The 17,573-nt window shown below is 38.1% G+C and overlaps 1 protein-coding gene across 4 annotated transcripts in view; it reads left to right on the top strand.

The window, feature by feature from the left end:
- Window positions 1-17,573, top strand: part of INTS7 (integrator complex subunit 7) — a 92,666-nt gene that overhangs the window by 423 nt on the left and 74,670 nt on the right. For 3 of the 4 annotated variants that reach the window (XM_065872459.1, XM_065872474.1, XM_065872467.1), the window contains exons 2-4: window positions 11,133-11,262; window positions 12,436-12,582; window positions 13,714-13,851. In XM_065872459.1, coding sequence (XP_065728531.1) covers window positions 11,133-11,262; window positions 12,436-12,582; window positions 13,714-13,851 — 415 coding nt within the window. The remainder of the gene's footprint in view (window positions 1-11,132; window positions 11,263-12,435; window positions 12,583-13,713; window positions 13,852-17,573) is intronic. The other variant, XM_065872481.1, reaches the window with a different exon arrangement.

The raw sequence follows: 17,573 nt of genomic DNA on the forward strand, positions 1-17,573 counted from the left end.
CCTTGGGCGGGGGCAGGCGCTGGCGCCAGTGCTTTTGGTGAGTCCAGGGCTTTTGCCGCTTTGCGAGATTGCCGGGAAATTGCAGCGTTGTTAGATTGGCCTCGTACAGGTGAAAAAGTAGCGAGTGGGCGCCGTTTTGACCACTTGAGGGCACAGTCTCCCGATTTTCCAAGCAGTTTCTAAAAACGATAAATTGAAATTGTGAAATTATTTTTCAGTATGTTCAGTTGAGACCAGGTCTTCACCAAGGGTGCTGAATAATAATCTTGCACCAACTTATAACGATTCATTTGATTTCTGTAATTCTTACCTGCCGGTTATTAGGCAGGTTAAAAATAGGGCCAAGACCATCCGAAAATCAGAGCCCCTGCTCATTCTCTGCAGACGGATTCCACGAGTTCTATTTCCTTACGGGAGTTGGAGTGGTGGGAGCTTGGTGGAGTGGTGGGAGCTTGGTGTAGTAGTAGGAGCTTTGGATAGACTGAGTTGAATTCTCATATCGTTCATTTTATGATCCTGGACAGGTCACCTAAGTTAACCTAACCTTGTTGTTTTTTCTGTGCAAAGTGGGTAAAGTACCATTGAGCTAGCAAGATTGTTGTAAATGTTGTGATATAATGGTATGCAAAAGAAGCCTTTATTAAATGCAAAAGAGATTTGCCTTCTTTCTTAGATATGGATATGGGAGGCATGGGCAGATACTTGTCAGTAAAGAACTGAAGTATTAAAATGAAACCTTTGTTTTCAGTGTACTTAAATGATTTTTATTGAATGGGGGAACCATTTTGTCACCTGGTATGCAGTTAATTTTTAATTAACTACAACCAGTGTGTAATATATTAAGAACTAGAGGTTAGAAGGATTTTTCTTAAAGTCCACTTTGAGCCACTTCCCAGCTCTCCGACTTGGACACTATCTTATACTTTCGGGGGACTCTTTATTTTGTTTGTTTTTTAACCTGTAAACATTTACAGTGGGTTCGTCTAGATAAGAGTTTCTCAGACTTTTTAAAAAAGCTTTTAACTCCTTTTGATCAACATAAAAATGCCACAGCACTCCAATGAGATATTCCTTTGGTTGAGTCACAGTATCTTTAGTGCAGGTCCATCAGCCAAGAAAATGATGTTGAGCTTTGATTTCTCAACAAATCTATGAGGACTTTTCCCTCTAAAATGTAAAGTCATAACATTAAATGTGTTTTTTTTATAAATTTTATTTTTTTAATTTATTTTTTGTAGTTGAAGTATAGTTGATTTACAATGTTGTGTTAGTTTCAGGTGTACAGCAAAGTGATTCAGTTATACATATACATGTATCTATTCGTTTTCGGGTTCTTTTCCTTTATGGGTTATTATAAAGTATTGAGTATAGTTCCCTGTGCATTCTTTCTTTTTTTAAAAAATTAATTAATTAATTAATTTACTTTTTGGCTGTGTTGGGTCTTCGTTTCTGTGCAAGGGCTTTCTCTAGTTGTGGCAAGCAGGGGCCACTCTTCATCGCGGTGTGCGGGCCTCTCACTATCGCGGCCTCTCTCGTTGCATAGCACAGGCTCAGTAGTTGTGGCTCACGGGCCTAGTTGCTCCGCGGCATGTGAGATCTTCCCAGACCAGGGTTCGAACCCGTGTCCCCTGCATTAGCAGGCAGATTCTCAACCACTGCGCCACCAGGGAAGCCCCTAAATGTGTTTTTTATACACTACATAATCTTTTCCTCCCCATTCTGATATTTCCTTCCTTATTACCCTCTTAAGAGTTGCAGGTCTGGATATCTAATATTCCTACTAATTCTGTAAAGACATATTCTACCACTGTGGTCCAGGTGGACTCATCCCATAATGACAGTAGAGCAGTGGTGTGGAACAGAATTGGGATGGGACTTTGAAGAAATGAGAAATCTAGAATTGTTTAATTCCGAAAAACTTGAAGTTGTAGTAAGAAAAAGTATAACACAATTTTTCCTTCTTAAAAATTGGAATAGGAATATTTCAGATCTGTAAGAAATATATAGGTGGCTATTGAGTGTAAACCAGGTGTCTGTCCTAGATACTAAGTGATGGTGTTAAGTCCTCCCAGCAGTGCCTTGGGTGAGTATTTTACAGGTAGAATTTGATGTGGGGTTACTTGAATGCATGGATGCTCCACAGATACTGAGGGACTACTGTAGTGAGGAGGCAATTGTATCAGTAACAATCCAGGGAAAAGAGAATAGTGGCTTGGGCCAGGGTGGTTACAGTGAGGCTGTGTGAAGTGCTGAGGTTCTGTGTATATTTTGAAGGTATAGCCAACAAGAGTAGCTAATGAATTGGATGAGAATGTGAGAGTTAAGTAGTCAGGAGAAACTCAGAGGTTTTTGGTCTGAGCTACTGGAAGTATGTATTGCCATTTACTGAGTGGATGAAAATCAGATCAGTTTGAGACTGTTAAATTTGAGATGTCTCTTAGACATCCAGCTGGAGATGTTGGGTAGGCAGTTAGATATACAGATGTGATACTTGAACTACATTATAAAGAAGTATCTGTAGCACTAGTGTCAAGAAATACACTTGGGAAATGGTGCCATTTATAACCTGTTATATGTTTATAACCATTGCACTTTGTTTTGAGCATTTTGAGCAAGCGTGGCAGTAAGCAACTTGTTTCTGATCTCTCTAGGAATATATGGATGCTCTTTTTTTTTTGCAGTACACGGTCCTCTCACTGTTGTGGCCTCTCCCGTTGCGGAGCACAGGCTCTGGATGCGCAGGCTCCGCGGCCATGGCTCGCGGGCCCAGCTGCTCCATGGCATGTGGGATCTTCCCAGACCGGGGCACGAACCCGTGTCCCCTGCATCGGCAGGCGGATTCTCAACCACTGCGCCACCAGGGAAGCCCATGGATGCTCTTTTAAAGCTGACTTAACTCTGTTCATTTAGGATGTAGTTAGTAACACAGAAAAATCATCATTCATATAATAGCCATTAAGTCATTCAACAAATATTTACTGATCATCTACACTGTGTTAGGCACTCAGACTTGGGGCTATATTAGTGAACAAAGCAGCTTTAAGAAGCTCACATGAGGCAGACAGGGCTAGATCAAATATGGCCTTGTTAGGACAAGAAGTTTGGATTTATGCAAAGTGCATTGGGAAAACATTGAAAGTTTTTAAGCAGAGGACTGACATGGATTGGTTTACATTTTTGAAGGTCACTTTAGCTCCTATGTAGAGGTCGTTTTGCCTTCCCTTTTTAAAAGTTTTAAGCTGATAACCATGCTGCCTGAGCTGTGAAGACAGCAGAGTTAAGTGTCAAATCAAGTATAACTTATGTATGTATGACACATTTCATAATCAATCATTTCTATAATATAGGCATTACAAAGGACATATCTCCCATAATATACTCAGTGTAACTTTCACTAATGTAACTTCTACACTGTCAGTCTAAAGATTTTTAAGTCAGCTGATGGGAAGTTGTCCCAGTGATTTAGGAAAACTTATGCAAGATCTCCTTCACCCTGGGTGAAAAGGAGAGTCTACCTTAAATGACGTCACTCAGCCTATCTGCTTTCTGTAAGGTTGGCCTTGTGGGGGGGGGGATGAGATCCAAGAGCAATGGGGAAGAGAGTGGTTTCCCTTTCTTGCACCTGGGCAATGAGAAGGAAGGAAATGTAAGGGGGTAGAGTTGCTGTCTGAGGTGTTGGTGAACTTAATGTTGCATGGAAAACTTGATGGTATGTTCAATGAAAAAGTTAATTGTGAAATAGGAAATTGATGTAAATCAGGACAACTGTCTGTTTTCCCTTAGATGCTGTCACTTCACCTATGTTCCAAAACATCTGAATTCTCAGACTGTGGAAGAGACCACAGGTTGCTTTTACTCTAGAGGTCCATATTGGTACAGATGTAGTTGGTATTATGATAAACAAATATGAGGCCCTGTGAGTATCCCCATATCGCCTACTAAAGAGGGAGGTCTCTGCAGCCACGTTTGTACCAAGTGACTAATTCCAGGCCATAAGTGATTCAGAAGTGGACATGTGACCCACACTGAGTCAATCAAATTCTTTCTCTCGAGAATCTGTACTACCAGACCAAACTTAGTGTGGCAGTATTGAGAAGTGGACCTGTAAGATCATGTAGAATTAAGGTCAGACTCTTAACTCAAAGCCACATAAAAACCAGCATTATAAAGGACTGATTCTTAAAGCCTGGCTGGTGATCCCTTGATGGACTATGAACTGATCCAAAAATCCAAGGCCCTTCTTTAGTTCTTACTGAAATCCATAGACTCATTTTTACATATGGCTAAAAGCTATTATCTTGTAACTTACAAAGTAAGTTATTAAATATTCCTAAAAGTTGGTATTCATAAAAATAATTTGTTTATGATTCTAACTCAGTATTTGTGCATATTGCACAATATTGCATACATTCTCACCACGTATATTTACAGATTCTAAAGTTATTATTAATGCATCATCAGTTGAACTGACTATCCTATTAGTTGTTTTTATTCTTGCTTTTTAAATATAATTTACTGAGATGTTACTGTGATCAGTTTACTAAACTGTTGTGAGATTGCCTTGGTATAATGTGTGGTGCATACTTGTGTTTGTATTTCTCCCCTCCCCACCTCATTTTTAATGAATAGACTTTAAGATGTTATGGTTTAAGATGTTAGGGTATTATGGTTCCATTTTGAATCATTCTCACCCTTTAGCTAAAGCAAATGTATACAACAAATTCTCCTAAAATGTGCTTGTGTAGTAGTGTGTATTAGCGGTGTTCTTTGTAGTGGATATTAGTCATATTGGTGGTCACTTAACATCTTGTGAACATTCTATGCTTGAGGAATGGCCCACACCACAAGCACTGTCTCATCAAGGTGGAAGCAAAAGCTCACTTTCCTAGTTTCCCTTTTAAGAGCGCAGGAGAGAATTCCCTGGCTGTCCAGTGGTTAGGACTCCACGCCCTCACTGCCAAGGGCCCAGGTTCAATCCTTGGTTGGGGAACTAAGATCCCTACAAGCGGTGCGGCCAAAAAAAAAAGCACAGGGTGTGAACTAGGCTCTGCCAATCAGACAAATCTCCTCCAGGCTCTGTGATTTAGTTTAGAGATGCAAGAAGGCAGAGTTGAAGAGTACTTGCAGTTTCCTTGGCAGCATCAGTGGCTGCAGTGTCCATAGTGTACAGTAGTAGCAGCAATGGCTACTACATTCCTAGATGATAGGAGAGCTAATTCTAGCATCTGGTGCTTCCCAGCAACAATAGTTTACCTCATCTAATCAGTTTGGCAGTGTGGAGTTAGGTGTTCTTAGGAGTTTTGCCTTGAAACTGCTTATTACTTTAATAAACACTCAATAAAAACTCATTTCCTGCCTAATCATCAGAGTTAGCTTCTGTTGCTTGCAGCTAAGAACTCTGACTGATACATGCTACCTAGCAATGTATGCTGTTTTGAAAACTTGATTGATGTATCACATCCCAAGTTTACCATAATTTATGTTATTTCTCTTCAATTCCTTGGAATTTGTCATCCCTCAGAATTATACCACTCTGAAATCCCATTCAAGTATCTCTTCTTTAATCTTAACCTCTGTCCTCTAGTTGCTTGCTAGAAATGCATTTTAGCATAATAATTAGGACCAGATTGCCAGGATTTGAATTCCATCTCTGCCATTTATTAGCCGTTGTTTCTTAGGCAAGTCGCTTAACTATTCTTTACCTGTGTCCTCATCTTTAAAATGGGAATTATTGAATAATACCTAACTTCTGTGAGTATAGTGAGAGCTTAATACATGTAAAATGCTTACTAGAGTATCTGGCACAGAGTAAGCACTTAATATGCATGATCATCATCATGATTAACTGCTACTTTAACCATTCTTTATTTCATTCAGACCTCAGTATACTTACCTCTCTACTTCCCTTACCTCTCAATCCCTTTGTGTTTTTACTTCTTTATCCAGCTTAGATTTTACGGTCCCTCATTTCATTAATTTCATTAAGTTTCTTACCAGTACTTTAAATTCTCATCCAAGGTTCTATTTTAGTCATGTGTGCCCAAAGGCAGCCAAAAATTGCTGGAGAAAGTCATACAACTTGGTATGTGGCTTTTATCAGAAATGACACAAACCCAAACTGGCCTTCAACACAGACCTGCAATACTACAATGTTTCTTTAGTCAGGATTCTCCCATCTTCTTTAGTGACATTTCAGATCTTTCAATTTTCAAAAAAAACCCCAAACCCCAGAAATCCTGGGTTTTATGTGGAATCTCATTTCATTTTTAATATTTGACAATGAATTCAAAACCTTTGAAAACATTGTATCATAAAGTTACTCTTAGGGCCAGATTCAGCAGCCTACTAGTTTTCAGTCAAATAAGATTAAGTGGCAGAGGATAGCTTGAGGATCTACTCGCCTACCTTCGCAAAACAGCTAACTAGATGCGTGGGCCCCCCGTAGAGATTTGGTAGGTTGGAGAGGAACCCGAGCATAGACATTTTTGAAAAATTTCACAAATGTTTCTGATGCAGAATCAGACCTGATAAACCACTAGCGTAGCAAAATGTTCTGCACATTTTAAATGAGAAATACGTTTAGAATAATGAATTTCATTGCTGCCAAATGGATTTTGACTGAATAAGCAATTTATGGACAACTTATTTTAGTTCTTCCTAGTCTGCCTGCATGTTGCAACTAAGTTGAGCATTGTTTAACTCCAGGCACTGAAAAGGAAGAGATCTCTGTTGCTTTGGTGGGAGAATAAAAAGTAAAATGTAGAAACAGCAATCACATCCTTTCACAGTGGGTCTTACGGTGGCATTCTTATGATCATTGGTCTTCTGATCAGGGTATTTTTCCTCAGATTTGTTGTAGCTAGCAACAGAAGTACAGTGAATAACCTCTTAAACTCCTCTAAGAATAAGATCTGCTTGTGCTGAGCTGCTATTTTCAGGTGCTTGGCTTATACTGGAGTTGGAATTGGCCTAGAGCAAGCAAGCTGGGTACCATACTGCCCCAGCCTAGGATTGTTGCTGCATTGCAGGCCTTAATGCACTTCTCTCTTCTCTTGTACCCTAGCTTCTGACCTTCTGAGCCAGCCTAGCTTTTCATTTCCTCTCTCATAAAACTCATATCAGAAAATAAGCGAGACATTTACTATTCTTTAGCTCATGTACCCTGATGGCTCTGTTATGGGAATGAGGGTCTACTTTATCTTAAAGAAATAAAATTTGACCACACTAGAGAAATCAAAACCTTTCTTTGACCAGATGCAAAATTATCTTTGGTACATTTTAAATCAGCATGTTTAAGTAAATGATTTGGTCTGTGGTTCTGTTTTTAAAGGGAAGGTAAAGTGGATCATATTCTGTTGAGGAGACTCCCTGTATGTAGAGCACTTCCTACTTTACCTTTTTCATTCCAACCAAGGTTAATTTATTACAAGCAGAACTTTACTATCCTTTGTATCACTCAACTCTTGAGAGAGAGAAGAGAAGGAAACAAGTCCAATTACTGTGGGTTCCCTTCCCCCAGCACACGTACATAAGCACACATCTCTTCCTTCTCTGTTCTCACACCTCCATCCTCACACTTGCCTTTCTTTTTCTCCCCTTCCCTTGTGTCCTTCAGTGCCCTATCTGTGTGTCCCTTGACCCCTTTTTCAAGGATACAGGAGCCATTGCCAGTAACCTACAGTGTCTCTGTTGGTACTGTGCATTTAGTGGGAAGAAGACTCCTACATCTTCTATTGACAGTTCTTGTGTGTATGGAAGTTGGTGGGTGAGGGGTGTAGGGAGAAGGGAGCAGACAAAGAAGGGGTATGTTCTAAATATCTCAGTTAGAAATTAGAGTTAATTTTGAATTAATTTTCCCAGAGGAACTTTTATTGTAAGTGGTTATTAGATTATGGAGTACTATGAGTACTGATAGTGCTATATTTTTTCCTATGAGGAAATATTTTCCAAGTACCAAATAACTAACATGAGTGTACCTAGAACTTAACTCATTAGTAAGTTGTAGAAATTGCATGTGCAGATTTACTTTGTGGTTGTCTTATGTATTGGAACAAAGTGGCAACCAGTAAAGAGCCCTCTGTCAACTGGGGGAAAACCACACAATATAAGAGCTGTGATTTGAGTTTTATTCAGTGTCTTACTGAGGACTATAGCCTTGGAGACAGCCTTCCAGATAGCTCTGAGGAACTGCTCTGAAGAGGCAGAGGGAGAGGTCAGTATACATGTGATTTTGGCTAAGGAGTATGTGCAATCCAACATATGTCTCGGTAGAAGGTTACTGCTAGTCTAAGGAACAGATATCTCAGTTAATGATTTTAGTGCTTTTCTAAGTGTGGGAAGATGCAAGAATCTGGGTTCATAAAATTTTTTTTTTTCCTGAAATGTAACTATCTAAGGGCCTGTTTTGCCTGTTTTCCCTAGAGCACAGAGTGCCTCATCTTGTTCTTTGTCCTAAATTCCTTTCAGGGTGTGCTGTAGGTCAGCGACTTAATCTTTGTAGAACTGAATGGCAAGTGACATTCCTTGTTTTACACCTCAGACAAACATTTCCTTTGTCATTTTTTAACAGTGAACAAACTTTACTGAACAGAGATGTTCTAGGGCACTTATTCTTGTGCAGATATAATCAGCATTTTGTAAATGGCAAAATACTAAAAGAAAAATATTTGAAGGTGATACTGTTAATTCCATATCAAGATACTCATTCTTAATGAATTTTTTTAAGGATTGAATATTAACTCCTTTTATTTGTTGGATTTTTTAAAAAAATCAGATTCATTGAGGGAATTCCCTGACGGTCCAGTGGTTAGGACCCGGCGCTTTCACTGCTGAGGGCCCAGGTTCAACCCCTGTTTGGGGAAATAAGATTGCACAAGCTGTGGGAGGCGTGGGGGAAAAAAAAAATCAGATTTCATTGAGGTATAATTTGTATATAATAAAATCCACCAAATGTATGCAGTCATGAAACCACTACCTAGAACAATTCTTTCACCCCCAGAACTTGCCCTGTGCCCCTTTGTGGTCAGTTCTCTTTCTTTAGCTTCTGGCAACCACTTTCTGCTTTCTATTCCCATAGTTTTGCCTTTTCCAGAATGTCATATACAGTAGTCTTTTGGGACTGACTTCTTTCACTTAGCATAATGATTTTGAGATCCACCCATGTTGTTGTATCAGTAATCGGTTTCTTTTTATTGCTGAGTATGAGTCCATTGTATGGACCACAGTTTGTTTATTCATTCACCAGTTGATAGACTTGGTTGGATTGTTTCCAGTTTGGGGCTATTACGAATTAAGCTGCTGTGAACATTTGCATACAGATCTTTGTATGGACAGATGTTTTCAATTCACTTAGGTAAATATTTGGAAGTAAGATTGCTGAGTGTATAATAAGTGTATATTTACCTTGATAAGAAATGACCAAACTGTTTTCCAAAGAACTGTATAGTTTTGCATTTCCACCAGCAATGTATGAGAGTTTTAGTTGCTCCATATCCTCTTGGCACTTGGTATTGTCGGTCTTCTTTGCCATTCTAGTGGTGTCTTACTGTGGTTTTTAATTTACATTTCATGGATGACTAACAGTGATGAGCATCTGCTCATGTGCTTATGTTTGCCGTCCTTATTTCCTCTTTAGTGAAATTTCTCTTCAAATATTGCCCATTTAAAAATATTAAGTTTTCTTTTTATTGAGATATAAGAACTGGGCTTCCCTGGTGGCGCAGTGCTTGAGAGTCTGCCTGCCGATGCAGGGGACACAGGTTCGTGCCCTGGTCCAGGAAGATCCCACATGCCGTGGAGCAGCTGGGCCCGTGAGCCATGGCCGCTGAGCCTACGCGTCCGGAGCCTGTGCTCTGCAACGGGAGAGGCCACAACAGTGAGAGGCCGCGTACTGCAAAAAAAAAAAAAAAAGTGAGATATAAGGACTATGGATAAAGTTCTTTAAATATAAATTTCTATAAATATTTTCTTCCATATGTGGCTTGTTTTTTTATTCTCTTAACAGTATATTTTGAAGAGAAGTTTTTTGTTTTAATAAATTAATTAATTAATTTATTTATTTTTGGCTGCATTGGGTCTTTGTTCCTGTGCATGGGCTTTCTCTAGTTGCAGCAAGTGGGGGCTACTGTTCATTGCGGTTTGCGGGCTTCTCATTGCGGTGGCTTCTCTTGTTGTGGAGCATGGGCTGTAGGTGCGCAGGCTTTAGTAGTTGTGGCACACGGGCCCAGCAGTTGTGGCTTGCGGGCTCTAGAGCTCAGGCTCAGTAGTTGTGGCACGCGGGCTTAGTTGTTCCGCAGCATGTGGGATCTTCCCGGACCAGGGCTCGAACCCGTGTCCCCTGCATTGGCAGGCGGATTCCTAACCACTGTGCCACTAGGGCCACCAGGGAAGCTGAAGAGCAGAAGTTTTAAATTTTGATAGAGTTTAACTTATCACTTATTAATTTTATGATGTTTTTAATCTAAAAACTCCACTTTTTTTTATGTAAGAATTCTTTGCTTAACCTAAGCTTATACAGATTTCCTCTGTATTTTCTTCTATATAATTTATAATTTTAGGTCTTACATTTAGGTCTATGGTTCATTTTGAGTTAATTTTTGTATATGGTGCAAATTAAGGATTGAGTTTCTTTTTTTCTTTTCTTTTTTAAAATTTCCCTTCTGATTTCTTCTTTCACCCTTTCACTTCTTTCAGTGATTCATCTTATTGATTATTTATAAGTGTGTTGCTTAATTTCCAAATATTTGGGAATTTTAAAATATTTTTCTCTTACTGATTTTTAATTTAATTCCATTATGATCAGAGAACATACATAGTATGATTTCAGTCCTTTTAAATTTGTTGAGGTTTACTTATGGCCCCAAATATTTTATCAACTCAATCTTTTTAAAAAAATAGTTTCTTTTTCATTATTCTATATCTAAAAGTGACACTTTACCAAATTACTATTTCATATGCCATTTTTATTTTTGAAAAGATAATGAGTTACAATTGTACTTTACTTAATTGTTAAGAATGATTATTACTTTACTGTGTAAATAATTTTACTCTAATACTGTGTTGATATTTGCTATTTTTGCCTTATTGTAGCCACAAATTTGTAAACTGTTCTTCCCTTTTTATGCTCTTCATAGGTCTAAGATCTGGCAAGCTTGGTGAACAGTGTGAAGCAGTTGTCCGCTTTCCCAGGCTCTTTCAGAAGTATCCATTCCCCATTCTCATCAATTCTGCTTTCCTAAAGTTAGCTGATGTTTTCAGAGTTGGGTAAGTCTTTTTAAGGCCTTGTTGTCCTAAAGCACATTGTTCATATTTCTTTATTTTATATTGTGGTCTGTATTCTTTTTGGCTTTTAGGACTTCCACATGGTTCATTACCATTTTAATGGATGCACATGGCAATTTGCAACAAATTTTGGTGTGAAATTTAATGGCATTTTAAGCAAAAGTGAAGGATATAAGTCAGAGAGTACTTATTTCTTTGGGGGACAGGATAATTCAAAATTAAGACAACCTTAATATATTATTGTATATTTCGGAAATATCTGTGGCTTTGTGCAGATAGTTTGGAGAAGTTTCTGATTTAACAGTTTATTTTATAACGTGAAATTACATGTTACATGAGATTATGGGTCACTGTGAAGTGCCTGAAACATGTAAGTAAGCACTGAATATACACCTATTTTTTTCCCTCTGCCATTCCCTCTCCCACTTCTTTCCGCCCTTCTCCATGCATTCACGTGCTTATACACACACCAGATCAGACTTGGAGAAATGATGTTGTAGAATTAGCTTGAGAGGAAGATGACCATCTCCTTGGTTATAATATGACTGAGGAGATTGAGTTTGGGGTCCAGGGCTTCTCTTTCTGTTACTACTGTTTTGGTGCCTTGCAGTAGGACTGCAGGCTTTGCTAACTGCTTATGCTTAGTACGCATCTCATGTACAGTTGGCCCTCTGCAACTAAGCATTCTGCATCCATGGGTTCTACCAACCATGGGTCAAAAGTATTTGGAAAAAAAATTCCAGAAAGTTCCAAAAAGCAAAACTTGAATTTGCCACACATTGGCAACTATTTACATTGTATTTACATTGATTTATATAGCATTTATATTATATTAGGTATTGTAAATAATCTAGAGATGATTTAAAAGTGTGTGGGAGGATGTGCAAATACTATGCCATTTTGTATAAGGGATTCGAGTCTCCAAGGGTTTTGGTATGGCAGGAGGTAGTCTGGAACCAGTCCCCCTCCCCACCATGGATATCACAGGATGACTGTACAGACTTTAACTCTTTCAGTGGTAAGACAGAGAATATTAAGATTGAAAAACATTGGCCTATTGCTAAAATTTATTAATATCATTAGTGTTGCTTTGATTCCTAATTAAATATTACTTTATAAAGTGGTCTAATTTATTTTATCTGTGGTTTTTCATAGAAACAATTTCCTGAGGCTATGTGTTCTTAAAGTTACTCAACAAAGTGAGAAGCATTTGGAGAAGATTCTAAATGTGGATGAATTTGTGAAGAGGATTTTCTCTGTGATTCATAGTAATGATCCTGTAGCAAGAGCCATCACACTCCGGTATACTCTGTTATGCTAATGAGTCACCACAAGATTGTTTGAGTTGTGATTATATATCCCCAAAAGGCAATATATTTACTTTTATCATTTTGAATATTAAGAATTTTTTTTTATTTTTTCTACTAACAGTCACTGAGAAAATATGGTAACCATCCTAATCTGTAAATGCCTTGCAGCTAACCATCTATTATTACTGTTTTGGTAACTTACGTTTGAAATATTTCTCTTTGTGGGTGGATGTTCTGATCTGATAACTCTACTTAGTAAATGTGGCTTAGCCTCGGCTTATTTTGAACTTTTACCTTCCTGACCTTGTTCTACTGTTTCATGTCAGTTTTCTGTATTCATCCTTGGTTATGTGCTTGTTTTTGTATATGATAATTTATATTTGGACTCCTTGGAGAACGCCAGATATAACCATATTAGTTTCTTCAGCCTTTTCTTTTCTTTCTTGGCATTAAAACAATTTTTTTTTAAGTTTTGTTAGAATTTCATTTTGTAAGCCTTATATCCAGCTTGAACCAATATCCTCATTTTAGGTCTATCATCTATGAAATTATATGCATAATTTTTGGATTGTTTGAAACTCACTTTCCTAAACTCTTCCTTCCTCAATTCTGATATGAGCCCCAGGGAGCATTCTCCTCTCTTCTCTTGATACTGAGGAGAGATTTGAAAATCATGATACAAGTAATCACTGATGTTGAGAAAAAGACTGGGAAGTCTTACTTTTTACTTTGCGGATCTGCTTAATGACAAAAGTATTGAACTCGTAATGCTTTGCTAAAATGGACTTCTTTATACAACACTGGAAAATTGATATTTTGATGCTTTAATAATTTAAAAGTTTCTTTTACTGGGCTCTCTTTGGTACTTGGCATGTACTTCAAGGTGATTCTTAAAAGTTTTGCTTGTGTTAAATAAGCCATGTTAGTTTTTCTGACATATTGAAGTATGGAAAAGTGTTTAGAATTTGAGTCACTGCTTGACTTCTAAAATTGATACTTTATTAACCTGAGATTTATGGAATGACCTGTAAACTTTAGTTTTGGTAATTTAGCTTTGCCTGTTTCTTCCTTTTCTGACCTTGAGCTTATTGTATTTCCATTCTTCTTGGGTTTCTCTGTGCAGGATGTTGGGAAGTCTGGCATCAATAATTCCTGAGAGGAAGAATGCTCATCATAGTATTCGTCAGAGTCTGGATTCACATGATAACGTAGAAGTTGAAGCCGCTGTTTTTGCTGCTGCTAACTTCTCTGCACAGTCAAAGTAAGCGTAGGCCTTTTATAATTTGGCTTCCCAGGAAGAGGTTTTGAAGGAATAATTCATCTGTGTATGTAAAACACTAAGGGATACAGAAAAATGTAAATTGCAAGGTGTATTTTCCAAGAGGGTTTCCGACATGTTGGGAAAACAGGACTTAAATCCATAAAACAGAAAAGTTAAGTACAGATGTTGGCATTAACTGTAAATGAAATTAGAGTTTCCAGAAGGACAGGATCAGCATGGGATTAGAGTAGTTGGGGAAGGCTTCACTGGGGAGCAGAAGCTTTGTCTACTGAACAGCCTTCCCCAGACATACAGTCCTAATAGTAAATTGCTGCTTTCTTACTGTCTTCTCAAGTTTAGCTTTTTGGCAGTAGAACTGTGCACGGTTTGACAGAGACAGTAACTTGAGTTGAAACCAATTTTAATTTCTTTGGGATGTCATAGTCTACTATCTTACAAAACAGTATATCTATGTGTGTGTGTGTGTGTGTGTGTGTGTGTGTGTGTGTTTTTGATGAAATGTTGACCATAGTTTTATTACTGTGTTTGACTTGCTTGATTATCCTCTCTAAAAAATATATATTATTCCCTTTAGTGACTGATGGAGAAGTAGCATTGCTTTCTGGAGGACATTTTGGTAATATGTATTTTGCTTCAAACATGTACATTCCTTTGAGCTAGAAAATCCACCTATAAGAACTTATCCTAAGGAGTCAGCAATGTGTACTGATATTTACTTACAAGGATGCTAGTTATAGGGTTATAGAAACCAAAAAAATTAGTAACAACTTAAATTCCAATGGAAATAGGTTACATAATAGGTTATATGATATTATAGATTTATTTAAAAAACAAGTATTTATATTTATGGAATAGAAAAAAGACTAGAAGGATATATATCGAAGTATTGCCTCTGGTTGGTAAGATGGTTATCTTATTTTTGTTTTCTTTTTTACAAATTTCTGTATGTCCTGCTAGGAGCAAGTTTTGGTTTTATAATCAGATGACTAATGAATTTTTTTAAATAAAAAGTAGCATTTACATTAAGAGCCTCTGCTAAATTTGGATAAGACTTGAAAGAGTTAATCACCAACAGTCTTCCTTTATATTTCATTAATACATGCACATTCTTCTCTTCAGCTGCTCTTATGAAGCCTTCAGAATTCCAGGATTACTCATTGGAAAAGGAGACTAAAGAATAGAAAGCATATAGTCTTTAATTCACTGATCGAAAGTAGTAGCTGTGGCAATAATTGAGGAAGAGAAATAATCTGAGTAAAGACAGTTCCTATTTGTGCTTTTGAAAGTTGGCATTTTTTTCTTATCGATGACCAGTAAACATTTAACAGTTTATGTAGAAGCAGTTTTTCACATACCAGGCTTCAATATGGTATACTTGTGATTTGTGATGTTTAAAAATACCAAATTAGTGCAATAGGAAAGTCTGAAGGACCTATCTAGATGTACCAGTGTGAATAAGCAAATACGTCTTTTTCAGATTAGCATTTACCTCTTCCCCCAGAAGTGATGACCTGGCTTGAGATCAAATATCTCAACCAATACTGATGGATTTTTATGTTAGTATCTCCATCAATTTTGGATCTTAAACAAATTTGAGAAACTGGCCAAAAAAGACCTTAAGAATTTATTTAATCCTGTTTCCACCTGTCTGCTACCACAACCACATGTGACTTGTTCTGAAAAAGGTTATAATTTTTAAGAGCTAGTCCCAGAGCAGGAGTTGCAAACCCAAATGCCTTCAGGGACCAGGGAGGCATTGTCAATGAGAGAAGTGACTTCACGTGGTGACTGTGGTGAACCGAAGGGTGCACTCACCATCTAAAAGGAGTAGCCCCTTGGTACCGGTAGGTGGTAACAGTGCAGGAGTGTATGACCAATGGTGTGACATCGGAATTTGGGGGTGGGGGGTGGTGGGAAGAAGCTGGAGAATGGGATTATTCTGTTTATTTCACCATACAAGACTATATATTCTTAACATATTCTTAATGCTTTAAATTAAGAATTTAAAAAAATATTATTAGACCAAAAAAAAAGAAAACTGCAGGCTTCTAACTTGCAGTTTATTGACCCTAGAGGAGTGTAACAGACTTTTAAACTTTGAGTTGTTATCAAAGTTATTATATGGTTAGTGGGACTTCCCTGGTGGTGCAGTGGTTGGGAGACCGCCTGCCAACGCAAGGGACACGTGTTCGAGCCTTGGTCTAGGAAGATCCCACATGCCGCGGAGCAACTGAGACCATGCACCACAACTATTGAGCCTGCGCTCTAGAGCCCACGAGCCACAACTACTGAGTCCGCACACCAGGACTACTGAAGCCCGCACTCCTAGAGCCTGTGCTCCACAGCAAGAGAAGCCACCGCAGTGAGGAGCCCACGCACTGCAACAAAGAGTGGACCCCACTCGCTGCAACTAGAGAAAGCTCGAGCACAGCAGCAAAGACCCAACGCAGCCAAAAAATTAAAAAAAAAAAGATACTATTTTTTTTAAAGTTATTTTATAGTTAGTGAAGAAATACTTAGTGAATATCCATCATGTCCAGACTCTATTCCAAGCACCAGGAATACAGAAGTAGAAAAGATGAATGACCTGTTGTGATGTAAACACAAAATAGTTTCAGCTGCTCATTAATGTTATGGAAAAATAGAGCAGTGTTGTCATTGTGATGATGACCTGAGTGAGCTGCTTAGGTAGAGTGATCAGGGAAGGCCTCACTGAGTAGGTGACATTTGAGCTGAAACTGGGTGCTGAAGAAGAGGCAGCAATCTAGAGGAAGGATACTCCAAGCAGAAGGAATAACAAGTACAAGAGCACTCTGAAATGTGAACAGGTCATCTATGCATACCTAATAACACCTTTTGCCTTATACCTGAAAGACATTTGCAACTTACTTTTTCTTATCAAATGTGAGGCTGATATCAGAGCAGTAGTTTTGAAACTATTTGGTATCAGAATCCCTTTACACTCTTCAAACATTATTGAAGTCCTCAAAGAGATTTTTTTGTTTATATGGATTATTATATCAACTGATAGTTACTGTATTAGAATGAAAATGCCTAAATTTTTAAAATATTTATTAGTTCATTTAAAAAGTAACAAATTCTGGGGCTTTCCTGGTGGCACAGTGGTTGAGCGTCTGCCTGCCGATGCAGGGGACACGGGTTTGTGCCCCGGTCTGGGAAGATCCCACATGCCGCAGAGCGGCTAGGCCCGTGAGCCATGGCCGCTGAGCCTGCATGTACGGAGCCTGTGCTCCACAACGGGAGAGGCCACGACAGTGAGAGGCCCGCGTACCGCAAAAAAAAAAAAAAAAAAAAAAGTAACAAATTCTTAATATGTTAACATAAAAATATCTTTATGAAAATAATTATTTTCGAAAACAAAAATCAATTTTGTGGGAAGAGTGGCGTTGTTTTACATTTTTACAAATCTCTTTAATGTCTGGCTGGATTCTCATATCTGATTCTGTGTTCACTGTTTCTGTTGCAATGTTATTTTGGTTAAAATATGTGAAAAAAATCCAGCCTCACACAGATATATAGTTGGAAAAGAGAGGAGTGTTTTTAAAGGCTTTATAGGTAATTATGTATGTTTCTTTGATACTATACCAGAACTAGAAAGTGTTGGTTCTTAAAGGTTAATTGCCCTGTGAACTCTAAAACCACCAGTGAATATGTACTGTTACATTGAAAGCCATTGGCCT

The sequence above is a fragment of the Phocoena phocoena genome, chromosome 1 (assembly GCF_963924675.1).
Source record: "Phocoena phocoena chromosome 1, mPhoPho1.1, whole genome shotgun sequence".
NCBI lineage: Eukaryota > Metazoa > Chordata > Mammalia > Artiodactyla > Phocoenidae > Phocoena > Phocoena phocoena.